The 27,114-nt window shown below is 45.7% G+C and overlaps 1 protein-coding gene across 1 annotated transcript in view; it reads left to right on the forward strand.

The window, feature by feature from the left end:
* ELF4 (E74 like ETS transcription factor 4) overlaps positions 1 to 27,114 on the forward strand; it is a 178,822-nt gene that overhangs the window by 137,546 nt on the left and 14,162 nt on the right. The window contains exons 5-7 of the mRNA XM_030210582.1: positions 2,296 to 2,454; positions 9,588 to 9,671; positions 20,484 to 20,676. Of these exons, the coding sequence (XP_030066442.1) occupies positions 2,296 to 2,454; positions 9,588 to 9,671; positions 20,484 to 20,676 (436 nt within the window). The remainder of the gene's footprint in view (positions 1 to 2,295; positions 2,455 to 9,587; positions 9,672 to 20,483; positions 20,677 to 27,114) is intronic.

The following is a 27,114-nucleotide window of genomic DNA, read 5'->3' on the forward strand; positions in this document are numbered from 1 at the left end:
AGCTGCTGTGCTGCTAGCGTGGGTCTGCCCTAATAGCTCATGCTAATTCACGCCTTAACTTCTTAAGAGAAACCACTCTAGGGCAGTGTTTCCCAGTCCAGTCCTGCAGTACCCTTTGCCAGTCAGGTTTTCAGGATAACCACAATGAATCTGCATGAACTTGATTTGCAGACACTGCCTGCATTATATGCAGATCTCTTTTATGCATATTCATTGTGGATATCCTGAAAACCAGACTGGCAAGGGGTACTCCAGGACCTGACGTGGGAAACACTGCTCTAAGGCAAACCAAAGCAAAATATTTCAAAATTGGATCAAAAATGATCTCAGCTCAGGGCATGTGCGCCAAAACCAAGAGGAACAACCGATGTGGAAGCCTTCTTCCTCCTGATACTGTTAACTGCGTTGTTTAAGTGACAAAAGCAAGTTCCAACGTTCTTGTTCCCTGCATCTGGCATAAATTCCATTGCAGTGATCAGGCAATATGAGAATCAGGCAATGTTTTTTCTTTGTTCAGTTTGAGCTTGAATGATGATGCCCAGGATTCCATTATGTTTATGCTGTCTGCAATCCTAGATGCAATTTCGTGCAGTTTCTTTTGGAAGGAGATGTAGATGGACACGTCATTGGCACATATGAGGGGGTTGAAGCCTTGTTTAGATAGTGTTCGGGCAAGGGGGGCATCATTAAGTTGAATAGCATTGGTAAGAGTGGCAAGCACTGGGGACCCCACATTCCACTCTCCATGGAAGGGAGAGAGAAGAAGTTTTCTTGACTTGATAGGATCTTGTAGTCAGGAAGCCTAGTAGCCAGTTAAGCAGCTTCCCTCCAATGCCAATTGTATTTATTTATTTATTTAGGCATTTATATCCCACACTTTCCCGCCCATGGGCAGGCTCAATGTGGCTTACATTAGTTCAAAAAGGCTAACAGCAGTATAAAAGGACACTTCAATCTAGTAATAAACAGACACAGTAAGGGCGAGGTAGTTGGTGGGGAGAGACAGAGGGAAAGAAGATTGAGGATTCTTTTGAGGCTTTGGTGTTTGACCATATCAAATGCGCTCAACATGTCAAATTATAGTAGAAGTATGTTTTTTCCATTTGCAATTTTCTTTTTGAGGTTGGCCAGTAGTGTGATCAACACTGTTTCAATGCTGTGATGGGGTCTGAAGCCTGATTGGGAGTCATGTAGTATGGAAAATTTGTTAACATAGTTGGGTGGCCACTATTCCTTCCATTGTTTTAGTCATTAAAGGTATGGATGCCACTGGCCTGTAGTTCGAAGTGTCATTGATGTTTTTCTTGGTGTCTTTCGGGATTGGTATAAGCAGCATGTTGCCTTTTTTCTGTGGCAAAACGGCCGTCCTGAAAAATGTAGTTCAGATAGGAGGTGAGTTGGTATATGAATCGGTCTGGGGCACTTTTAGTACATGGTTGGGGCATGTGTCAAGTTTGTCTATTAGGGATTCAAGGTTTGTGTCATCTCGTTTAAGGTTCCTCCTTATATGTGCACACTAGATTGTTCTAAGTTCGAACTTCCATTCCTTCCTTGCCTGTAGTGCTGTGGCTGAAACCCAGAGAGAGAGAAAGAGAGAGACAGAGAGCCAACCACAATTCATTTTTAGGCACCATTAAATTCTTGTGGGGATGGGTAAGACTCCAGCAGGGATGGCCAGGAATGGATTAGATTTCTGTCCCCGTGCAACCCCCTGACATGCCCCACCCCCAAAAAATAATTACTGTGTGGTTGTGCATGCAGATGGCAGAGCTAACATATGTTTTAGTGTGTCCCATGTTAGGTCATTTTTGCTGCATTATTTATTTAGGCATGCATTAATGCCTAATGCAGCTTAGTAAAAGGGCCGCTATTGTACCTGAGGCAATAGTGGACTGTGAGTTGCCCAGAGCCATAAGAGACATCAGCAAGATTTGAACCCTGGTTCTAAGCCCACTGCTCTAACCAGTAGGCTAGGCCTCCACTCCAATTTTACTTCTTTATTCCTTAAATTAAATACCAGGATTAAATAGATGTTCTAAAGTAAGTGGAAATTGAGTTGTCCCCACCTGGATGTCTCAGTTCTGATGTGTATATCCTTTCTAAAATTCTGTTCATTACCAAAACCTATCAATGTTAAATATTCTCTATTAAATGTTACATTTGTACTTATCTGGTATACCCAGGAGAAACGTGGCTGTTTATGATACTTGTAAAGTTCTCTCCAAAATGCAATCTCCGGTAACATCTCCACATCTCTGACTTGGTTTTCAGTTGTCTTAACCTCCTCTATTGTAGTTCACAACTATGAGCCATTTCTGTCCAACCCCAGTGATTACCTCTCCATGCAACCAAAACAGTTGCAGGCCACAATGAATGGGATCAAAGTGTTTTTGCACGAGGATGAGTCTGATGAATTGTCAAAGAAAAATGCAGCCAAGCCACAGAGGAGAAGAGGTAAAAATGTCTCATATTAAATTTAATATTGGTCGATTCTAGAATTCACTGTTCTTGAACAAATAAATAGTAGGCTATAGAGTAATTCTACTGCAAGAAAAACTCTATGATTTTGTTACTTTCACAAACATGTTTTCTGATACCAATAAAATTAAGAAGAAGAATTGTACATAGTTACTATAATTCATGTTTTCCACTGTTTCCTCTAGACTGAGCAGGAGTCCTCCACCTGCAATCATACCAGTGGAGTGTGCTGTTCCACGATCAGATTTTCAATAATGAGGGACAGGCAAGCTCTGCAGGACTCCAGGGAGCCTGTCTGTCTGTAGCCATTGAAAACACAGAATTGAAACACCACCAGAAGCGTAGACAAGTTGAGGGTACGGGGGGGGGGGGGGGGGGGGGGGGAGTGGAGAGCAGATTGCCGACAGTGCCGGCGCGTATTTTAAATGCAACAGATTTTGTTAAAAATAGGCACCGGTGCCGTCTAAAGTCCGTTTGGAGGAGCAGCTGCCCCTGGTGACCCACCTAGCTATGCCTCTGAACACCCCCCCCCCACTGGCAGCAATGTAGTTGAAGGACTCCCACTCAACTCAGCGGCAACGGTGATGTTGTCCAGACAAAGGTCAGTTTACAAAATCAAAAAAGTATAACAGATATATAAGTTTTATAAAGCATTCACTAATAGTTATATGCTGATTAAACGTACAGATAATTAGAATAATGGCATATATGTGCTATCCCCTGGATTCTATAAAGGACGCCTATATTTGGGTACCCAAATTTGCATGCAATTGGAAGTTGCATGCGCAACTAAATTAGTTAATGAGCCATTAACAACCAATAATTGAATGCTAACAATCAATTATTGCTGCTAATTGGAAATAATTTGTGTGTGCAATTGCCTATGTGTGATTCTATAAAGAACTATGCCTACATCTTCTTGTGCACAACTGAAAAGGGGGTATGGCCTTGGGAGGGGCATGGGCAGGTCAGAGGTGTTTCCAACAGTTGGGTGGACTGTTACAGAATTATTGCCATTTCCACGCCTAAGTTGGGCACCAGAATTACATCAGGTTTCAGCTGGCTTAAGTCTGGTGCCCAAAGCTAGGCACAAGAATTGGCGTTTACCATCTATTGAATAGTGCATAGGTGATTATTTCTGGCATCTAATTTTATTTATTTATTTGGGTGCGATTTACTGAATCTGTCTCTATGTGGGCCGTAATTCCATCTATGCTGTATATATGTTTATATCTTACATAGTACATATTTGACGGATGGGCCTACACAGAGTCTGGACAGAACATGGGTGGGACTCACAGAGAATTATGTTCTTAAATGTAACTTATACGCATATCACTGGAACTTAGGCACACACACACGAGCTTTACAACTTATGTAAGTATTTGAGACTAAAATACAGGCACATATTATTCTATGTTCTTTATAAAATAGTTTTGTACCATACACCCTCTAGTGCGCACAGCAGTGGTATAGCCCAGGGGAGTAGCTACGTGGGGGGGGGGGCCATGGGAGTATGGGCTCTCAAAGATTTGGCCCTGGCCCCCCTGCCACCGCCCACCCTTCGACCCCCCCTCCCACCGCCAACCCTTCCCCACCACCGTCGGGTACCTTTGCTGGTGGGGGTTCCTCTTTTCCGGCGCGGTCGCATTGCTGATCTGCAAGGGCAGGCTTCTGTTTCTGTGAGTCTGACGTCAGACTCGTACGTGCAGGACGTCAGACTCACAGAAACAGAAGCCTGACCTTGCAGATCAGCAAAGTGGCTGCGCCGGAGAAGAGGACTTCGGCTGGTGGGGGTCCCCAACCCCCAATGAGCTGCTCCAATTAGCAGCAAAGGTACCCGATGGCGGCGGCGGCGGGGGAGGGTTGGCGGCGGGGGGGGGAAGAGGGGGTCAAAAGGGTTGGCGCTGGGGGGGGTGTCAAAAATGGCAGGGGGGTTAAAATGGTGGGGGGGCAGTGGCCCCAGGGGGGCTAAAATGTGCCCCCTCACCTCGGGCTCTGGACCCCCCTCCCACCGAAGTCTGGCTACGCCCCTGGAATAGCCAAAGGCAGGAGGGGGGCTTGAGGACATAGGCCCCCCCCCTCAGTTTATGTTCAGGTCCCCCCAAAATTTGAGGCACTGTCTGCCGCTTTGGCTAGTGGGGGTCCCCAAGCTCCAATAGTGGAAATCTTACTCTGTGCAAAGCTAGGAAGACCTGGTGGTTAGTGGCACTTTTCCTGGGCTACTGAGCATGGGCAAGAGAGGCCTACCCCACACACATGCTTGGTTTTCATGCATGCATTGTGGGGGTGGGCCTCCCTCGTACATGCTCAAGTTCACAAAAAACAAGCATGTGGGGGGAGGGGGAGAGTTGGCCAGTGCATCATTAGCCCAAGAAAAGCACTGCAACTGCTAGGCTTCAGAAGGAGGAGGGTTTCTGCTGGTGGGGCTTGAGGATCCCTCCCAGCTCAAGTATGTGGGGTTGGGGGGCAATGAGTGGTAGGGGGCAGGGCAAAATTTTATCCCAACCCCCACCTGGTGCACAGTTATAGAATTACCTTCATTAGGACAAAATATGGGGTGGTCTGGAACAGCCTTAACGAAGGGTATCAGAGATTAGGTAAAAAGACAATCGGCGGTATGGTCACATTGGCATGCGCTGCATGGTTACCGCACAGGTAGCGTGTGAGCCCTTACCACTAACTCAATGGCTGGTGATAAGGGCTCAGGACGTAAATAGGTGCACGGTAGTTTTAAGTTTTGCGCACGTCCATTTCCCAGCCCATTAAAAATGGCCTTTTTGCCAGCCGCGGTAAAAAGTGGCCCAGGTGTGCCTACACTACTGCAGGCCATTTTGTAAAAGGACACCTTAATGCATAAATGTAAGCCGCATTGAGCCTACCATGAGTGGGAAAGCGCGGGGTACAAATGTAACAAAAATAAAATAAATGCAAGGGGGTGCACACATGAGTGGAGCTTGGGCAGGGCATGGGTAGGTTCAATATTTACATTATGTAAATTTCTCACTAAAGTACTGTATTCAATGCTCCCTCTAAGGACTGAGTTGATGGGAATAAACATTTTCCATTAAATTACCTTGTGAGAACTTCTTACAGATACACTTACAGACATGCACGTACACACATGCATAAACACTCGCAGGGAGATTGGAAAGAATTCCATGAACCATACTCTGCATGTTTTGTTTGCCTGTAATTTGGCACAGCTTAAAAGGGAACACTGTATGAGCACTCCCCCTGTATGAGCACCACTCTTTAAAAGAAGAGAAAAGGGATAGTATGGGTACTTTTAAACACTGCAGGGAAGAACCCCAGCTGCCTCTTCTAGTAGCACTGTTATTGATGGTATTACATACACTGTATGCACTCCAGGGAATTATGTACCAAAAAAAATAATACAGCATATTGAACAGAATAGTATTTATAGTATTCTGGAAATATATGCAGGTACTTTAACACTTGGCTCTCAAGTCAGCCTTAGCTCCCTAGCCCAGCGTCTTCCTATTGGCCATGTGAACAGTAATGTTCAGCAGTACTGCAACAGAAATTCTGAGACTACTGGCAACCATAAAATAATTTACCTATCAATGTTTTTGGTAGGTTGCCAAATGGCCACCAGGCTCCATCTCTCCTAGCCTTTAGTTTGCTGTTGAGTTACTAAACATTAGGTGCAACTAATATAGATAATACAGTATGTGTTATCTGTATTAGCTGTACCTAATGGATAGAGCAGCAGGCTGAGAACCAGGGAAGCCAGGGTTCAGATCCTATTAATACTCCTTAAGATCTTGGGCAAGTCTTGTAACCCTCCATTGCCTCAGATACAAAAAACTTAAATTGTAGGCCCTCCAGGGACAGAAAAATACTTACTATACCTGATTGTAACTTGCCTTGAGCTATTAATAAGAAAGGTGTGGTGAAAATCCAAATCCAAAATCCAATACCAGGCATAGTGTGAAGTAGTGCGAAACACTACATGCGTCACTCAGGACCTACAGAGTAATTCTAGCATACCATAATAGCTGTAACTTCCACAAGTCACACAACAAGGACCTAACTAGGAAAAGACAGCACTACAAGCACTACAGTGGGCGCTAGAACATCAATACACCTATTGGAAAACAAAACAAGCCAGATTAATGCAGATTGATCCTGCAGTCAATAGTAACAAAAAACTATGTCTCTTTCACAGATGCAGAACACAGACCCTTGCCAGTATAGAATAAGTAACCATAAACTAAAAATAGAAATAAAAATTAAACTGAACTCCCAAGAAGCCATATTCTACATACAGTGCAACACCATGCAAAATATAAAAATAGCAGATGTAAATTTCAATAATTGACATATTCCATTCACTACACTACAAATAAACAAATACAAATAAAACAAAAAACATTTTTCAATTAGCTTTCAGAGGCCAAAACCACTTTCCTCAGGTCAGGACAGTATATTGCTGTCATTGTATTCAGTCCTGACCTGAGGAAGGAGGTTTTGGTCCCTGAAAGTTAGTCAAAAAGGTATCAAGATTAGTCCAATAAAAAGATAATACATTATTTCCATTTTCTATTTTTGTTTAGTAATGTTTATTAACACAGGTACCACACTACTTTATCTTAAACTAAAAATAAAATTCTTTTTTTCTGCCTTTGATGTCTGGCTATTTACTTTTTTTCAATTGTGTTGGTTCCAGTTTCTGGTTTTTGCTTTCATCATCTTCTTTTAACTCGCTTGTCAGGATCTCCTGTCCATTTGTTATTTTCTCTCCTCTTTTTCCTTTCAGCTTTCTTCAGTTTAGTTTCTGCCGCTGTCCAGATTTAATTCTTTCTTACTATCTAATCCTCAATTTCCCTCTTTTTACTGTGTCTACCTAAAGCTTGCAACCTCTTTTCATCACCTTGGCTCTCCAGTTTCACTTCCCCTTATTCCCCAGTTCCTCACTACCTCTATCCTCTTCCCCACCCCATCCAGCATCTGCCCTCACTTTTCCCTCTTCCATTCAGCATTTGCTCTTTTTCTTTGTTCCCCTTTTTATCCAGCATGTGCCTCCTTCTCTGCTCCCTCCATCCAGCATATGCCTCTTCTTCCCTCTTCCATCCAGCATCTGCCCCCTGTCCTGCCCACTTCTTTTCAGTGTTAGCCCCTCTCTCTCTCTCTCTCTGCTCTTCTATCCAGCATTTTCCCCCTCTCTCTCTCCTCCCAACTTCCATTCAGTTTCTGCTCCTTTTTCTCCCACTCAGGGTCTGCCCCTTTCTCCTCCTCACTTCCATCCAATGTCTGCCCCTATCACCACCCCATGTCCATCCAGCACCTGCCTCGCTCTCCCGCATGTCTATCCAGCTTCTGCCCCCTCCCCTCCCCACTTTCATCCAGTCTCTGCTCCTCTTTCAACCACCCAATGTCTGTCCTTCTTTTCTTCTCACTTCCATCCAGCATCTGCCCCCTCATCTTCTCATGCCCATCCAGCATCTGCCCCTCTCTCCCCCCCACTTCCATCCAATGTCTGCCCCTCTCTCTCCCCTATTCCATGCAGCACCTGCCCCTCTCTCCTCCCCATATCCATCCAGAGCCTGCCACTCTCTCTCCCCTCTTCAATACAGTTCTTGCCCCTCTCTCTCCCCTCTTCGATCCAGCACCTGCCACTCTCCTCCCCACTTCCACTCAGGATATGCCCATCTCTCTTCCCCACTTTTATCCAGCATCTGTCCACCTCTCTCTCTCTCCTCTTCCATGCAGTGGTATAGTGTTCATTTTTTTAGCACAGTGTTTCCTAAGCTGGTCCTAGAGTTGCTCCTAGCCAGTCTGATTTTAAGAATATCCACAATGAACCTGCCTCTGTTACATGCAAATTCATTTCATGCATATTCATTGTGGATAGACAATAGCAAGCTGCAATCCCTTTACTGAGGTCAGACCTCAGTAAAGGGATTTAATTTGTGATGCCATTCGCTGTTGTCTTTCCTGGATGTATCTATGTACTGATCATACCTCTGATTCGGTCTTTGTGGTATTCATTGTGGATATCCTGAAGACCAGGCTGGCTACAGGATATTCCAGGACAAGCTTGAGAAAAATTGCTTTAGCACAATCTGTGTCAAAGATTCACTTTTGTAAAATAACAGGATCTTAGACAGGCAACAGAATATAACTGACCAGGGACCTCATTATCACATCTAATAATGACTTAAACATGGCTCTAGCTTCTGTAGGTTAACTAATTTTCTTTTACTGTGGGTGGAACTTTAACTGGATCCTTATTTAAAATTTGTTCCTTGCCTTTCTTCTGCTGGTTACAGGGTTAGTATTCTGTAAGTCACATGCATAAGTCGCACTCATGTTTCATGTCCTCCTGCCTCAAGTAGAGCCTTCTTGGGTAAAAAATGAAAGGCTAAGCAGGGTTTGAAGTAGGGTGGAATGACTAAGGTGCTATATTTTAGAAGGCACTCCGAAGCTGCTGAGATCAGACTCAGAGTGACCAGAAGATGTTGCTGGAGGACTTACTCATCATGGTTCCATAGCTACTCACTGGCCCTTCCTGATTCTGTCCCCCAGAGTCGTTTTTTTTTTTTAATTAAATGTAAAACTTTATTGAGACTGTGTTTAAAGCTGGTTGCCCCAGATGCCTCAGTACCTAGCTCCTGTCCTGAAGCTAAGGGAGGGGATCCATACAGTACTTTGTGCTGCATACATCTAGTGATATTATAGAAATACATAGTACTAGAAAATCTAAAAAGATTTGCTGCTCTAATCATGAGCATTTTTCTGTAGACAAACTGCCTCCATGCTGGAATCACTCTCCAATATAGCCTTTAAGGAAGATTTTAATGGAAAGCAGAGAACTGTGTAGGATTTCAGAAAACAGACGCACTTTGAGATTGGTTCTGTGCACTTTGTGGATCCCCTTTGTCTTGTCTCTTTGATTTATGAGTAATGCATCAAGAGGTAGACTGGCTGCTCTCAAAATAAAATTTCAGATCTTCAATTTACTTCACTTTCGGTAGTGCTAGTTATCCTTTCCTCTCCTTACTATTAAAAGAACTTTCATGCTTTTGGACATCTGCCTGCAATCTCATGGTAAAATCTTTCTATTTTTGTTTTCTATTTTGCAGTTCGAAAACTGAAGCCCCCTCAGCCTTCCTCTCCTGTCAACAACCCTGTCATGCCTATCAGAAAGAAGTCAAAGGATGGCAAAGGTGAGTTCTGTATAATACTCTGTGGGTGTCAATTTATAAAGGAAAGCCATGATAAAATTACCCCACACATACAAACATGTACTATGAGAAGTAAATGCGTAGCTATACATGACCTGAACACAGATGGGGTCATGAAGCACATGCATAAATTATAAAATATTTCAGCTCCGAACATTTATTTATTTTATTTACTTATTTATTAGGATTTATTTACCACTGTTTTGAAAGAATTCACTCAAGGCAGTGTACAGTAAGAATAAATCAAACATGAGCAATAGACAATTACAGCAGTAAAGTTATTCAAATAACAATACAGAGTATGGCATAGTATACTACTTACAATGTCAATACAATATGTAATAGAACATTTTAATAGCATAGGGTATAAGCAAAGATGGAACATATAGATAGGTAAGAGAGTAAAAGGAGTTAGAAAATAAGGGAACTAATTTAAAGAAAGTTGCACATGAGGACAGAGAGATGACAACATGTTATCTCAGCTAGGGTAGAAGTGGATAATAAGCATGTCCTGCTGCAGTATGTGCAGCCTGTGTCACTCATTATGAGACTAACAAGTTAGTTACTTCTTCCATTAAAGGCCTGGTTGAAGAGTCAAGCTTTCACCTGCTTCCTGCTCCCAAGCTGGTGCAAAAGTACATGACTGCATTGTATCGGCAATTTAGGCAGGTTTATAGTTTAAACCAGAAGAAAAGTCTTTATTATGCTTTTATTCATGTAGTTGGGTTCACTACATAACATAAGTATGTATGTCTTCTATCTCAGGCAGACATAAGTAATCCTTCGATGTAACCACCACAAAGGCCTGGTGTCTAACAGGCCTGATATTCAGATTAAAAAATGGGTTCTAGCAGTCTCTGCCCCTTGTATAATAAAGCCTGTCCTACTTTGCAGGCTGTAGTACTCCAACTCTTTCTCAGCAATTCCCCAATTATGGCTGGCCAGGTTTGGAGGTAGAGTTGCTGGCCTGATGGTTTTTCAGTGAGCAGGCTGACTGCCGGCAGACCATTAAGACCAGAAATAGAAAAGCTGTATTTTGTTACTGATGAGTCCAGCAACTCACCTTCTCCCTCTTCCTCTCTCACTCTGCCCTCCCCCAGATCCAGCATCTCTCCCTCCCTCCCCTGAGTCCATCATCTCTCCCTCTCCCTCCCTCCCTCTCTTCCCCCCAGATCTAGCATCTCCCCCTCTCCCCCTCAGGTCCAGCATTTCCCTCTCTCCCTTCCCTCCCCTTGGGTCCTTAATATGTGCCTTAATATCTGGCAGTGGCAACAATTAAAGGAAGCGGCCTCTGGCTTGCTCTGGTGCCTTCCCTTGGCTGTGCCCAGCTTGCATTAATGTTTTTCTTGTCACATGGTGTTTGCTGATCGGTTGGCTGTTCCTTTGTGCTCTCTGTGGATTAACTTGCATACATAAAGGAATTCAAGCCTATCAGCTTCTCCTCAGAGAAAGTTGATTGTGACCCCTGAGGCAGGTGCTTTGGCGCCGAAACACGGACCGTGTCGGGTCCTTGATATTGATATGAATATTCTGAATAAACTGTTTTTTGAGATTATCTCCCTATTGGTTTGCGCATTTGTCAGCCTCTACTTTTGCTGTTTTGCCCAGCTTGCATTAAAACAGGAACTTACATTATAGGAGGGAGGATGCAGCCAAGAGAAAGCCCCAGAGCTGGCCAAGGGCCACTTGCTTTAATTGCTGCCACTGTTGCTGCCCCTTCTGGACATCAAGGCATGTTTTAAGAATGTGCCTTGATGTCCAGCAGGGGCAGGAATGGGGGGAGAGAAAGAATGGTGGACCCAAGGGAGGGAGGGGGAGAAAGAGACACTAGATTTACTGGGGGGGGGGGGGGGGGTAAAGGGAGGGCGAGGTCCTGTATCTGCCAGGGTAGAAGGTTGGGGGAGGGAGAGATGCTGGATCTACTGGGGAAGGGGAAGAGAAGCTAGATCCACTGGGGGGAGTGGGAGGGAGAGGAAAAGATGCTGGATCTGCCAGAGAAAGGGAAAGGAGGGAGAGAGAGAGAGAGAGAGATGTTGAATCTGCTGGGGAGGGGAGGGAAATATGCTGGATCCGCTGGGTGGGGGGGGGGGAGAGACCAGATTGGGAGAGTGGAATAGAGGGGAAGAGAGGTTGGCCCTAGGGTGGGGTGTGGAGGGAGAAAGAAAAAGGGACACAGAGAAGAGATGCTGTGCATGGGAGGAGTATAGGGACAGGGATATGGAAAGGAAATGCTAGAAAAAAAGGGAAATAGGGATACAGAGGGGCAATGCTGGAAAAGGGGTGGGACAGGAAATACAGAGGGGAGATGTTGGACAGGACAGATGGTGACACAGAGGGAAGATGGATGGTGGATATGGAGAGAAAAGAAATGTCAAATGGGCAGGAGACCCTGGAAAGAGAGAATAAACATAGAGAAAAGCAAAAAGAGACACTTGAAGCAAACAAAATGGAAAGATATAATGCTCACACAACAAAGGTAGAAAAAAAGATTTTGGAAATGCACATCTCTGATATCTTGAATTTCAGTTTTTATTTCTCTGTAATTGATGTGCTGTATGCAGCATCTGACCTCTTGAGGTTTCCAGTTCAGTTTTTTTACTTCATATCTCCATTACTGATCTGTAATCCCTTGTTTCATATTTGTTGCGGGTCTGTGTTTTGCGCATGTGACCAAGGTGTGATATTCTGCTAGCATGTAGTTTCTGTACAGAGATCTTGTAGCAGTCTCATTTGCTGTGTTTTCTCAGCAAGTGATGCATCAGTGTTTTAGGGCCTAGTGTAATATTTACCGTGCTACCTTTTCACAGATACAGTTGTTGTTCTTTGAGTCCTGGGAGTTAGTGTCGTTATGGTAATGTGAGAGTCTCAGTTTCTTTTTGCACACATTGTGCTACTGAGGTCCTTTAGTTAGTTTAATTCATGGATTGAAGGAATTGAAAGAGAATTTGAAGTATTTAGCAAAAATTCAGGAAATGGAATAAATAATGGACATAAGGGAAGATAGTGCATTAGGAATGTTTGAAAATTGATGGCGCTGTGCAACCATTGAGATTTGTATGTAGCTATCTAGCCTCCGCCTGTTGAATTTATGTTACAACTTCATTGAGTCCACACATTTGTGGGTTGGCATTACTGAAGTGACATAAAAACTTTTATGTAATTTTAGTTTGTCATAGCATCAGACAGGGTTTTAGAACATTTTGCAGAATCTGATATGTGTTGAGTTGATTGCCTTTATAGCAGACATGTATCTGATGAAGTTTAAATTCTGAGACACTGCCTCTTGAGTGATCTTTAAATATAGCTGAACTATTTCCATAGATATGTATGTGGTTTAGTGTTGATAAGTGCTTGAAATAAAATATGTAATATGTCACCCAAGATACAGAAATCCATTTTTATGATATGATATAATAAATGACACAGTAATTATAGTCTGCTGACTTCCAACAAAGTTGCTTCAAAGTGGATTACAACTCATTTAGGGGGTCTTCTACTTAGCTCGTGGTAGAAATCAGCTTGCAGTAAATGCCGAGATGCCCATAAGAATATAATGGGCATCTCAGCATTTCCACCAACTGATTTCTACTTCAACAAACTTCAGTAAAAAGATTAGTTTTTGTTTTTGCAAAAAGAGAGATATGTAGGTATAGTTTTAAGCTCAAGAAGTAAGGAATTCCAAACCTTTCCTTTCAAAGCTTTAATGGATCTTCAAACAGCTCATCAATTCACAATACAGAAATGAACTGCCTCTTCACACTTCTCCCCTCCCCCCCCCTTCGGACCCTCCATTTCACAGGGAAAGGTGGGCCTGTCTGCCCCAGCAAAGAGCAGCTCTCTCCCTCTCTCCCTCTTTCCTCTCACGCTTGTATAGCCTGTAAAAACCTCTTCCAGGGCTTCTTGAGCTACGAGAATAATGCAGTTACAAATCCCTTCAATTTACCTTTTTCCTCTGTTTTTGCTAGAGCAGAGGTATCCATAAACTCCACACCTCCTTCCTCCCTCTTGCTCTCGGATTCCCATTCCATTAAATCCTCCCCTCCCCCTCCCTCCAGCTGTCTGCCCTTCCCCTGATCAGTATCCATCCACCAATCCTCCTCCCCCCCTTCTCAGCCCCCTGGGTTGTGTAGTCTTCCTCCTCCTGCTTCCCAGAAGGCTTCTATCCTTGCCAGGGTTTCTGGGAGTTATTATTATTTATTATTATTATGTGTTACATTTGTATCCCACATTTTCCCACCTTTTGCAGCCTCAATATGGCTTGCATATAACCGTTAACAGCGTTAGCCGATTACGGTCTGAACAAATACATGGTATGAATGAATACAAAGTAATATTGTAGTAGAATGAGGTACATGTAAGGTACTTTCTCTAGCCTCCAGCTGTCCCTTCCCCTCCGGGAGCTTATTCTCCCGGCCTCGGGGATTCTGGGACTTGTAGTGAAGATCCCTAAGACAGGATCGGGTAGTCTTGCCTCTTCCCCCAGCTTTCTCCTGTATCTCCTCCTCACAACAGGAAGCCAGTGCAGTGGTGTTCCTAGGGGGGGGCGGTGGGTGCAGTCTGCCCCGGGTGCACACCGCTGGGGGGGGTGCCGTGCGCGCCTGTCCGTCGTTGTTCCATGCTCCCTCTGCCCCGGAACAGGTTACTTCCTGTTCCGGGGCAGAGCGGGAGCATGGAACGAATGAAGGACAGGCGCGCGTGGCACCCCCCCAGCAGCGTGCACCTGGGGGGGGTTCTTTCACGGGGGGGGTGTCCTTTCGCCGGGGGGGGAGGGTTGCGCTGTATCCGGGGGGGCACTGCACCCAGGGGCGGGGCGCATCGGCGATCTGCCCCGGGTGTCAGCCCCCCTAGGAATGCCACTGAGCCAGTGTAAACTCATCAGACAAGGAGTGGCATGATCAGGCCTCCTTTTGCCAAAAGCCAACTTGGCCGTGGTGTTCTGCAAAACCTATAAACAGGAAAGTAGCTGATTTGATAATAAGCGGTATAAAGCCATTACAGTAGTTCAAATATGAAAGAACAACAGACTGAACCAAAATAGAGAAATGCTTTTCAACAAAGAACAAACGAATATTTCTAAATTGATGTAAGCTTAAAAAAATACAGACTTAATCACTGCACTAACCTGAGGTGTTAAAGACAAAGTGATGTTCAAAAGCACTCCAAGAACTCTGGAAACCTTCTCTGCTTTCAAAATCATGTCGTCAGCGAATGGTAATTCTGTCAGGATAGAAGAATCAATACGGCTTAACCATAATACTTCGGCTTTATCTTTATTTAATTTAAAGCTGTGGGCTAGGTGCACATGAAGACCTTACTTGTCAATAAGAGTATCCAGCAGCCCTTTCCTCGGGCATCAGTTCTTTCACCACCATGCCAAATCTGAATGCACCACAAACAACACCACACTCATTGGTCTTCCATCTCACTGTTTGGGATGAGCCACCCTTGACATCTCTGCCCTCTGAGAAACATGCCTCAAGAAATTGGTTAACCTATAAGGTGTCACCTGCATCTATCCACAGTGAGGGTAATTGTCTACAGGTCACCTAAAGTTAGGCGCTGGGATGATGCACTAAGCGCAAATTCTGTATCGGCAATTATGCATGTAATTGGCATTGAAGAATACTAGCATAAGCCTGCAGTTATGAGCCTCACTTTAGGTGCAGGCACTTATGCTAGCTCAGTGGCTGGTGTCAGTTAGATGAGCAACTGATAGCACACCCTTTACCTGCCCAGGCCCCTCCCAGGCCCATGGCTCCCTTGCATTTCCACACTATGGATTTTGCGCTCTCATCCCCAATATTCATTCGGCGTTTGGCTGTGTGGTGACTGCCTGACGCTGGGCAGCCAGACTGGATATTCAATGCTGGACTGTATCCGGCGACCGGCATTGAATGTCCGGTTTCATTTTTGACCGCAGCAGTGCTTAGTGGTTAAAGATAGGCCTGCTATTTACGTGGCCAATTTTAACTGTTAAACATAGCCAGTTTTGCACTGTATCTGCACCTCATTGGCTATGTCGTGCGATATAGCTGGTTAGAAGTTAGTCACTAACCGTAGATATTCAGTGGTTACCTCCCACTGAATTTTCACAGTTAGGTGCTAAAACGCTATTTAACCGGCCAGGAGCCATTCTTGGCTGGTTAAATAGTTTTTTTTATTTTTTATTTATCATTTTACATAATTACATTCACATTTATCACATAAATGTAAGGAAATACAGAAATTAATATAAAGAAAAAGGAAAAACCTTTTCTCTCAACAATATATACATTTATACAATTGTCCACAATTGGAAGATCCAAGATCAGGAAAACAATCTTAAAAAAATAAGAAAAACTCAAAATGGTTAATCTTACACTTCACATTTTCTGAGGGAGGAAGGTTAATCGGTTATTGCAGCCAGTACAGTGGTAACTGAAGGAAGTTGCTGCAGAGGATTCTTCATCTGTTTCCACAAACTCTTATAATTTCTTAGGTTCAAACAAATAAGTAATAAGGAAATAAAACACTTACAAGGGAATTGCGCTAGGAAGGTCCCACCTAGGGCAATGATTCCTGGCTTGAAAGCCAAGACTTCACACCTCCCAGTCTGCGATTTGCTTGATGTGTCAAGAAATATATTCATCTTTGAACCCAAAAAACTATCAACCATGTATCGGAAATACAATTTCAAAACATTGTTCCTATCTAAATCAAAGGCGAAAGTCACTAATAATATAACTCTATTTATAACTTCTGAATTTTCCAAAATGTCCGTTAAACTTACATCTCTTTTCTCTGATAAAGAAAATTTAACGGAAATATAAATCACTTTAGTCACCAAAAGGTGGCTATCAGAAAGTATTAGCAAAGTATCAGAGAAATATTTCTTCAAGAATTCAGTAGCTAATATATAAGATATTATAGGTAAATTTATCATTCTCAAGTTGTTTTTCCTTTGGTTAAATAGTTTTAAATATTGGCCAGTCAATTTTTAGAATACCGCCTAAGGGAAGTTACTCAGCTAACTGCAAACTAGTGCCAATTAACACCAATTATTGCCAATTATTGATTGTTAATGCCAATTATTTACCAGTTAAGTTATGTGCATGCCTGGCACTATTCTGTAACTTGCACTCACAACTTTGTACATTGTGTACAGACATTTATAGAACTAGGGAGTAAGTGCATAGTTTTCACAAGAAAATTACCTGCTGGGAAAGTATACACAGTTATATTTTTTGTGAAATTACAAGACTTCTGCGGACGTCTCACAAGGCCACCACTTGAAGTCTTGGCAGCCATTTTGAAGCGGCCCCAGCAGCGAGCTGTCAGTGGCAGCGCCAGGCAGGAAAGAGTGGGGTTCTTTCCTGCCCCAAAGAGGTCACTAGACTACCAGGACACAATAAGGTACATGAGGGGAGGGCACCCCAAGGCTCTCCTGCCAGCCAGCCCACCTGCCAACCCTCAAGCCAGCCTGCCCACAAACCCAAACGGGTGACAGCAATATTCAGTGCCAGTGGCTGTATAACTAACTGGGTATGTAGGACCGCATAAATAGCATTTCTAACTGTGTCTGTTTAGCTATGTGGGTGCTGGATCTGGATACTGGCTGGAACCTGCATAACTTCTGGATGTCTTCCCACCCAAACCCACCTCTCCTCTCCCTCCACTCTCTATCTCGATTGATAACACCCTCATTGTCCCCGACTCATCTGCCCGCAACCTCGGTGTCATCTTCGCCTCCTCCCTCTCCTATGCGCATATCCAGCAGATAGCCAAGACCTGTCGCTTCTTCCTCTATAACATTAGCAAAATTCGCTTTTTCCTCTCTGAGCACACCACCCGAACTCTCATCCACTCTCTCATTACCTCTCGCCTTGACTACTGCAACCTACTCCTCACTGGTCTCCCACTTAGCCATCTATCCCCCCTTCAGTCCGTTCAGAACTCTGCTGCACGTCTTATCTTCCGCCTCGACCGATATACTCATATCACCCCTCTCCTCAAGTCACTTCACTGGCTTCCGATCAGGTACCGCATACAGTTCAAGGTTCTTCTACTAACCTACAAATGCACTCGATCTGCAGCCCCTCCTTACCTCTCTACCCTCATCTCCCCTTACACTCCTATCCGTAACCTCCGCTCTCAAGACAAATCCCTCCTTTCAGTACCCTTCTCCACCACCGCCAACTCCAGGCTCCGCCCTTTCTGCCTCGCCTCACCCCATGCGTGGAACAAACTCCCTGAGCCCATACGCCAGGCCCCTTCCCTGCCCATCTTCAAATCATTACTCAAAGCCCACCTCTTCAATGTCGCCTTCGGCACCTAACCACTACACCTCTACTCAGGAAATCTAGACTGCCCCAACTTGACATTTCGTCCTTTAGATTGTAAGCTCCTTTGAGCAGGGACCGTCCTTCTTTGTCAATTTGTACAGCGCTGCGTAACCCTAGTAGCGCTCTAGAAATGTTACGTAGTAGTAGTATGTTTGCCCAAAGCTGCCTCTGCTCTCCCTTCCATCCCCCTCTAAAGAACAGTGGCCCCCCTTCTTCCCCCTCCTCCAAAGAACAATACCCCCCCCCCCCCAGTAGCCCTCCATTTCTAATAGACCCTCCTGGGCCTATGGTACCTTTCCCTTGTAGTCAAGTGGTCTTCAAAGCAGGAGTGATGCCCAGCCATTCCTGTCCAGGCTGGTTCCAGCATCAAAATAGCTGCTGTGACCTCTAGTGCTAGTCTGATGGTACTACAGTACTACTGCAAGACTGCCACTAGAAATTGTGGTACCATTTTGATGTTGTAGCTGGCCTAGACAGGAATGACTGGACATCACTCCTGCCCCAAAGACCACTTGACCACTAGGAACTGGAATGGTAGGCCCAGGGGGATCTAGTAAGGGTAGGGGTGAGGCAGAAGGGAAGAAGAGGGGCCTTGTTCTTTAGAGGGGAGCGTGGGAAGAAGGATTGTTCTTTGTGAAGGGGGGGGGGGAGTAGGAACAGAAATGACATAGTGCATCTCCTTATGTGGGTCCCAATTGATATTGAGAGACAGTCCGGTCAGCCCTGAATATTCAGTGATGGTGGATGGACATGACTGGACGTTAAATATCAGGGCCTAATTCTGCCCACAGCAGTCAACATTTTAAAAAACAAAAATTGCTCACCGCCACTGGCTGAATATTGACTGGCATATTTACTGCCTGAAAGCAGAAGGTACGATATAATAGGGAAATAATTGAGCTATGAGTGATAGAATGGTACCCTTTTTGGTGTTAGTCCTAAATCTAGAGGCTGGCCAAATTTTGAAGTGCCCCCTCTCCTGCTGCTGCTGCTGCTGCCACCACCACCACCGCTGCTACACACATCCTCCCTCTCCCCCTGCCACCGCACACAGCATCCCTTCCCCTTAACCCCCTGCCACCACCATCACCCACAGCCTCCCTTTCCCCCTCCTGGATCCACCCTTCATACAGCTTCCCCTTCTCAGGCCTATCTTAGGCACCTTTTGTATCTGTAAGACACAACACTCCTTCTTGACTCCCTCTTAGGCTCTACAGGACACAGGCCCTCTGTGGTACTCTTACCCTCTGTTCCAGGAAACCTCCTGCCCAGAGACATTTCATGTGGGAATCCAGATGTTCTCCTTCAGCCCTGGCTGCCAACCAGCAGGGCAAGGACTTCTCACAGGCTATTTCCTGTCTCAGGCACATCCTAGCCTAGTGATCCCTTACTGTAGAGTCTAGGTACTCCTCCCTGTGTTTTGGTGACCTCTCAGTAGGGTGAGGAAAGAATAGGAGACCTCTCCTTACTAAGTGTTATATACTACTCCATTATATCACCTAGTACATATCCCCTTTTGGACATGTCACAAAAACATAGTCCTTCCAGCACACAGCTCCTGTGGGGGATCAGATGCCACTCATGTTTCAGGCCCACCCTTTCCTGTAGAAACATGGACTGCCATCACTGTACAGAAACCTTAGCTAATGCACCATAGAGAAAATTAGTAGGAGGAGAAGTGAAATGGCAAACCTCTATATATACTGTACAAAGGATAAAATGTGGCACTCCGCTTCATTCCTCCTTATATTGTACAACATAGAAAAGTGTCACACAAAAATCTGCTTTATCCTTGCCACATTATATTGTATAAAAGGATGAGGCACACGGCATTCTGCCTTTTTTAGTATGTTGAGTTGCACCATCACTCCCTAGTCTATGTTATATAGAATGATGAGTTCTGCACAGACTGATTACCATTGTGTATTGTACAGAAAGATGCTAGAGAATTCCTACCCAGTGGCGTTCCTGGGGGGGCTGGCACCTGGGGCGGATCGCCGATGCGCCCCGCCCCCCCGGGTGCAGCGCCCCCCCCCCCGATGCAGCGCCCCCCCCCCCGGTGAAGGGACACACCCGCGAAGGAAACCCCCCCCAACCGGGTGCACACCGCTGGGGGGTGCCGCGCGCGCCTGTCCTCCGTTGTTCCAAGCTTCTTCTCTGCCCCGGAACAGGAAGTAGTAACCTGTTCCGGGGCAGAGAAGAAGCATGGAACAACGGAGAACAGGTGCGCGCAGCACCCCCCCAGTGGCATGCACCCGGGGCGGACCGCACCCATCGCCCCCCCTAGGAACGCCACTGTTCCTACCCCATCTCTCTCCACATTAATTTATGTTTGAATTGCTAATTCATGAAGCATCTAAATCTACATAATATGTTCCGTTTACGAAACTGCTTTCTTTTTGCATTTGTTGCCCAGAGATTTGTGAATCTTTCAAATCTGATTCCATATCACTAATACTTTTTTCTTACATAGGTAATACAATCTATCTGTGGGAGTTTCTACTAGCATTGCTTCAAGACAAGAACACCTGCCCAAGATACATCAAATGGACTCAGAGGGAGAAAGGGATATTCAAACTTGTGGATTCCAAAGCAGTGTCCAAACTATGGGGGAAACATAAAAACAAGCCTGACATGAATTATGAGACCATGGGAAGGGCCCTGAGGTGAGTACTGAAGGGCAGAACTGAAAGGCATATCCATCTACAGGCTAGATAACACCCGAGCTTTTAGATTTTACAGGTACACCCAAGAGCTTTTTAACCTATGGGATATGCTTCCAGGGGTGGACTGACTATACGGGCAATGGGGCAGTGCCCGAGGGCACAAAGGGTCTGGTGGGCCTAGTACCTCTCCTCCCTGCACACTACAGCCTCCAAGCCTCAGAGGGTCCTGGTGGTCTACTGGTCTCTTCGGGGTCAAGAAAGAACTCCACTCTTTCCTGCCCGCTGCGCTGCTCTGTCCAGCACCACCGCATCTACAAAGTGGCTGCTGAGACTTCCTGCGGCAGTCTTGCAAGACTGCCCAGACCCACAACACTGCTGCAGGAAGTCTCACCAGCCATCAAGAAGAAGCAAGAGCGGGCAGGAAAGAGTGGGGTTTTTTTCTGCCCCCCCCCCCCCAAGAGGCCACTAGACCACCAGGGCTCTTCAAGGTAGGCCCATGGGGCTGTAGTATGCAGGGGGGTGCTGGAAACAAAGGGGGTGACGGGGGCCCTGGGGGACTCCAATGACCCCTTCTTTCCGGGGAGACCTCAATGACCCCTTCTGCCCGGGGGCCCAGATCACTGTCACTCGGCCCCTGAGTGCTTCTCTCCCTGTAGATTGGGACTGTACCCCAGGGTTTCTTTCCTACTTGATGGTGATAGCAATTGCATATTTCCTGATGTACAGTAATGGCACACGTGAATGGCCAAGGCAAAGCAATCTATCATTGTGACTGATATTTTGTGTTAAAAACAAATGCCAGAAAGACCCAGAAATCTGGCAGTCACTGCACAAAATGGCACTCAGGGTAAGGAACATTTGGCACCCTCTTCCCTTGCTACTTGGAGTAGCGTAGTGGCTAGAGCAGCAGGCTGAGAGACTGGAGTTCAAATCTCCTTGTGGCCTTGGGCAAGTTACTTAAGCTTCCATTGCCCCAGGTAAAAAAAATTAGGGGTCCTTTTTTTTTACAGTTGTAGGCAAAGTATTGAGTAACTTCAACAGCTTAAACTATCCCCAAGTAGAAGCTTTACCAGTAGATGCTCAGTTCTTCTTTATTGTAGTACTCAGAATAAACAAAGAAAATCCAATTTACAGGTCAGTTGCTTAGATAGAATTGTTGCCTTCTGCACAGAGTCTGTATCTTGCCACCCCAAGGGCAAGGAGATGGCCAGAACCTCAGCCCAGCTGAGAGGAAAAGCTGTAACACTCAAAGGAGAATAAGGGGCAGTAACTCAGGGAAAATAAAAGGGAAATGACTTGGGGAAATGGTGAAAATTCTTGATGGAATTACAGTAGATTAAGGAGGGATCAGCCCCCTAGAACAGCTGCTGATCATCAAGGCATGCAAGGAAAACTGGGCTCTCTCACACAGCCCACAGGGGCAGAGAGGGAGGGCTGGCCCTAGCTCAGAGCTAACAGCCAATAGGGAAAGCTCACAAGGAGTCAATCACAGGATACTGCATACTATAGGAAAAGCCTCTATTACATAGACAATGCAATTGAATACAAATAATACTCATATTAAATATACATAACAATGCACCCTGCCTCCATGAATTTGGAGGCAGAACACTTTTACTAAGCTGTGTTAGGCACTAATGTGTACCTAAAGCAGCAAAACAAGCCTAATTTGGGATGCACTAATACATTTTGCATTAGTTTTAGGATGTGCGCATGCTAATTTTTTTTTTTGAGCTGACGTTTTGGGTGGAGAGTAAATGTTCCTGCACTAACTAGTTAGTGCATCTACATTACCATGTGCTAACAGGTTAGCACATGTCACGCTTCTCCTGGAAGCACTGGGTTGTGAGCCCTTGGAGCGGCAGTGTCAGGCAAAATCACCTCCAAACCAGAGACAAGGCAAAACAGGGCTGGAACCCCGAACTGGAGTACTGAACTGGAACACACTGGACTGGAACGCACCGGACTGGTACGCACTGGACTGGTACACACTGGACCAGAACACACGGGACACGAACACACGGGACTTGACCTTGGCTTCACCTACACTTAGCCGTCGTTCCCCGGAGGTTGAGCCCCCGGGTGCAGGCAGCCGGCAGGGCTTGGAGGAAAACTGGTACTGGAACTAGCAGGCAGGAACACCAGGAATCAGGATTCAGAAGTGCTCACAGGCACCTAGACAAAAGCAAGGCAGAGAGGGGTGCAGGGCTATGGCTGGAGCTCCAGTAGCTGAGAAATACATGCAGAGGACAGGACTATGGCTGAAGCTCCAGTAGCTAGAAATACAGGCAGGGAGCAGGACTATGGCTGGAGCTCCAGTAGCTAGAAATACAGGCAGGGAGCAGTGCTATGGCTGGAGTTCCAGTAGCTGAGAAATACAGGCAGGGAACAGAACTAGGGCTGAAGCTCCAGTAGCTTGTAGCGCTATAGAAATGCTAAATAGTAGTAGTAGTAGTAGTAGCTTAGAAATACAGGCAGGAAGCAGGGCTATGGCTGGAGCTCCAGTAGCTGAGAAATACAGGCAGGGAGCAGGGCTATGGCTGGAGCTCCAGTAGCTGAGAAATACAGGCAGGAAGCAGAGCAATACTGAAAGCTGCCAAGCAGCCACTAAGAAAGAAACCCAAGACAGGAATACAGACCAGAGATAAGACTAGGAAAAGCAATAGAACCAAAACTAGCTACACACAGACTAACTAGAATAAGCTACACACAAGCTAACAAGAATAAGCTATACACAAGCTAACTAGACACAAGCAAGAAACTCAAACTAGACCTGGACTAGGCTGAAGTGCACAGAGCACTCTAACATACCAGGGACCTTAGACGATGCAAAGGCAAACACAGAAGTTTCTAGGTGATTAATAAAGCCCATCACCACCTGAGGCTCAGCTGCAGCAATCTCTAGGCAGCTACGGGTGCTTTCCAGGCACAAATAAGAAAGACAAGTCTGGCAGCCTGGAAGAACTGGACCGGGCTGAGCTAAAGTCTGGAACGGGTAGAGACAGCAAGACAGTCTATGGCAGCCACCGGTTCTGGCCACCAGAGGGCGAGAGGAGCACAAACCAAGAAGCAGGCAGAAAGCACACTGAAGCATAGAGAGACTCAGCATACACAGGTGCAGCACAGAGGAGCAATCAGAGCCATGCTGGAAGCAGCCAGCACACAGAGACAGAGCTAACATAGAAAGATCAGACGGCAGCCAGCTTAGAGGCTGTCCGCCAGAAATAAGGTAAGCCTGAGAGGGGTCATGACCACAGACGTGACAGCACACAGATAACGCAGGAGCTTTAATTGCCTACAAAACAGGTGGCGATAACTCATATATATACATTATGGTTATTCCCAAAAAGGCCAGCTCTTTCTCCCTTCCTTCCTTCCTTCCTTCCTTCCTTCCTTCCTTCTTTCTTCCTTACCCAGCACTCCCTCTTCCTCTACAGTAGTATTTCCCCACCCCCTTTCCCATACCATGCCAGTGTAGACCTTAGAAATGCATAAGCTCTCTATGTCAGTGGCGTAGCTAGGGTAGTTGACACCCAGGGCCGGTCATTTTTTAACCCCCCCCCCCCCCCCCCCCCACGAAATCCAGTACTAGGCATACCGAGAATACAAAACACTCAGGACCTATAGAGCAATTCTACCATACCATAAGCAGTAATTTTACGAGTCACACAAGGAAAAGGAAAGCATCTTAAACACTACAGTGAGCACTAGAACATCAATTCACCTATTGTAAAACGAAAACAGACAGATTAGTACAGATCGTCGATCCTGCACAGTCAATACCAACCGAAAGCCACGTCTTTTTCACAAATAGATACACCCTAATCCACTATAGAATAAGTAATCATAAACTTTCTATTTAGACAAAAATTAAACTGAACCCCCAAGATGCCAGACTCAGCATACAATGCAACACCACAGAAACAGAAAATGTCCTTTAGTACTGTGCAAAATATAAAGACAGCAGATGTAAATTTGAAAAAACTAACAAATACCAATCACCACTTTACAAATTAAAAAATAGAAATAAAACAAATAATATCATTTTATTGGACTAATACATTTAGCTTTCAGAGGCCAAAACCTCCTTCCTCAAGTCAATTAAGTATAGTACTGTTACAGTGTCCTATCCTGACCTGAGGAAGGGGGTTTTGTTCTCCGAAAGTAAAATGTATTAAAATTAGTCCAATAAAAAGATTACCTTATTTACGTGTTCTATTATAAACATTTATTAACACAGCTACAATACTACTTTATCCTAAAGCAAAAAAATAAAAATATAAATTTACAGTTCGTTGTCTCTGGTTTCTGCTTTCCTCATATTTCCACTGTCTTCCTTCTATCCAGCATCTGTCTTCGCTCTCTCTCTGCCATCCAGTGTCTGCCCTCTCTCTCTGCCCCTTCCATCCACTGTCTGCCCTCTCTCCTTTCCATCCACTTCTGCCCCTTCCATGCACCATCTGCCCCAGTCTGCCATCTCTCTCTCCCCCTTCCATCAACATCTGCCCTCTATCTCTGCCCCTTCCATCCACCATTTGCCCCAGTCTGCCCTCTTTCTCTCTCCCACCCACCATCTGCCCTTTCTCTCTGCCCCTTCAATCCGTCTGCCCTCCCTCTCCCATCCGTCCAGGGTCTGCCCTCACTCACGTGCCCCCCTTCCATCCAGGATCTGTCCCCTCTCTCTCTGCCCCTCTTTTCAGCCCCCAGTTCCAGTCCCCTTCATCCACCACATGCCTTGCATCCCCCCCTTTCAGCCCCAGACCCATTCTCCCACATGCCCCAGGCATGGACCCATTTTCCCTCCTGCCCCCATGTCAGACCCCAGTTCCAGCTTCAGACCCCTTCTCCCATCTGAGCACTCCCCTTCCCCCTCTGAGCACCCCCACCCTCCCCAATCCCCTTCTCCCTTCTCTGAGCACCCATCTGAGCTCTCCCACCCTCCCTAATCCCCTTTAAGCACCCCTCTGAGCTCCCCCACCCCTCCCCAATCCCCTTCTCCCCTCTCTGAGCTCCCCACCCTCCCTAATCCCCTTTAAGCACCCCTCTGAGCTCCCCCACCCCTCCCCAATCCCCTTCTCCCCTCCTTGATGCTCTTCCACCCTCCCTAATCCCCTTTAAGCACTCCTCTGAGCTCCCCCACCCCTCCCCAATCCCCTTCTCCCCTCTCTGAGCTCCCCCACCCTCCCTAATCCCCTTTAAGCACCCCTCTGAGCGCCCTCACCCCTCCCCAATCCCCTTCTCCCTTCTGAGTCCCCCCCTGAGATCCGTTCTCCTGCTGCTCCTACCCTGTCCTGCCTTTAACATTTTTTTTTTTCGAAGCCCCGGAGAGTGGCAGGCAGCGTGCCTCGCGTCTGCCCTGCTAATAAAGAAGATCTCGCTGACGTCGTCGCCCTTCCCACATTGAGTCCCGCCTGCCCTCGCGGTAATAGGAAGTTGCCTCAGAGGGGGGGCGGGACTCAATGTGGGAAGGGCGACGACGTCAGCGAGATCTTCTTTACTAGCAGGGCAGACGCGAGGCACGCTGCCTGCCACTCTCCGGCGCTTCGAAAAAAAAATGTTAAAGGCGGAGCAGTGGGAGCGGAGCACCCCCCCCACCCGATGACACCCGGGGTGGACCGCCCCCACCGCCCCGCCCTTGCTACGCCACTGCTCTATGTAGATCCTTCAAGAGGTAGTGTGTCATGATTTAGGCTCTACACACCCTTTCTGATGTTTTGGTGCCACCTCAGTAAGGCCAACACACAATCTCTCCACTGCAAAACACTATACACAAATTTGTGCAAAAACCCACTCATAACCTTGCCAAACCATAACAGCACTAATTCCAAGGACAGGACGAGCTACAACCTTATGCATGGAAAGGCAGTACTGCAATTATACCGGGCTCTAAAACACCAGTACACTACCTAATGAAAAAAAACCCAAAAAGGGCTGCAAATACTACACATTAGCAGAATACTGCACCTTGATCACACATGAAAAGCACAAGACAACAGATATGACACAAGGAACTAGAAATAAAAAAAATATGAAGGCAAAATACTGAACTGGAAAGTTACCTCAAGAAGTTAGACTCGGCATGCAGCAATACTAGAAAAATTGAAACTTGCATGCAAAATATTACAGATGCAAATTCCCAAAAGCTGATATATTCCAATTAATACATTCTGAATAAAATACTTTTTTCTATCTTTGTTGTCTGAGCATTTAGTTTTTCTATTCGCTTTGGTCCCAGTGTCTTCTGTTTTATGCAGTGTCTTCTTTCCATTTGATATTTTTTCAATCACCATGTCCACCATCCTCCTGTGTCCTTATGCGTCCTGTCTACCATATGTAGCCCTGTCCCTATCCTTCCTCGAGTTTCAGTATCTGCCCTCAAAGTGTTCCGATCCAGCCCTTAAATTCAGCAGGTTTCCCTCCATCTATATCCAGCATTTC

The sequence above is a fragment of the Microcaecilia unicolor genome, chromosome 7 (assembly GCF_901765095.1).
Source record: "Microcaecilia unicolor chromosome 7, aMicUni1.1, whole genome shotgun sequence".
Taxonomy (NCBI): Eukaryota; Metazoa; Chordata; class Amphibia; order Gymnophiona; family Siphonopidae; genus Microcaecilia; species Microcaecilia unicolor.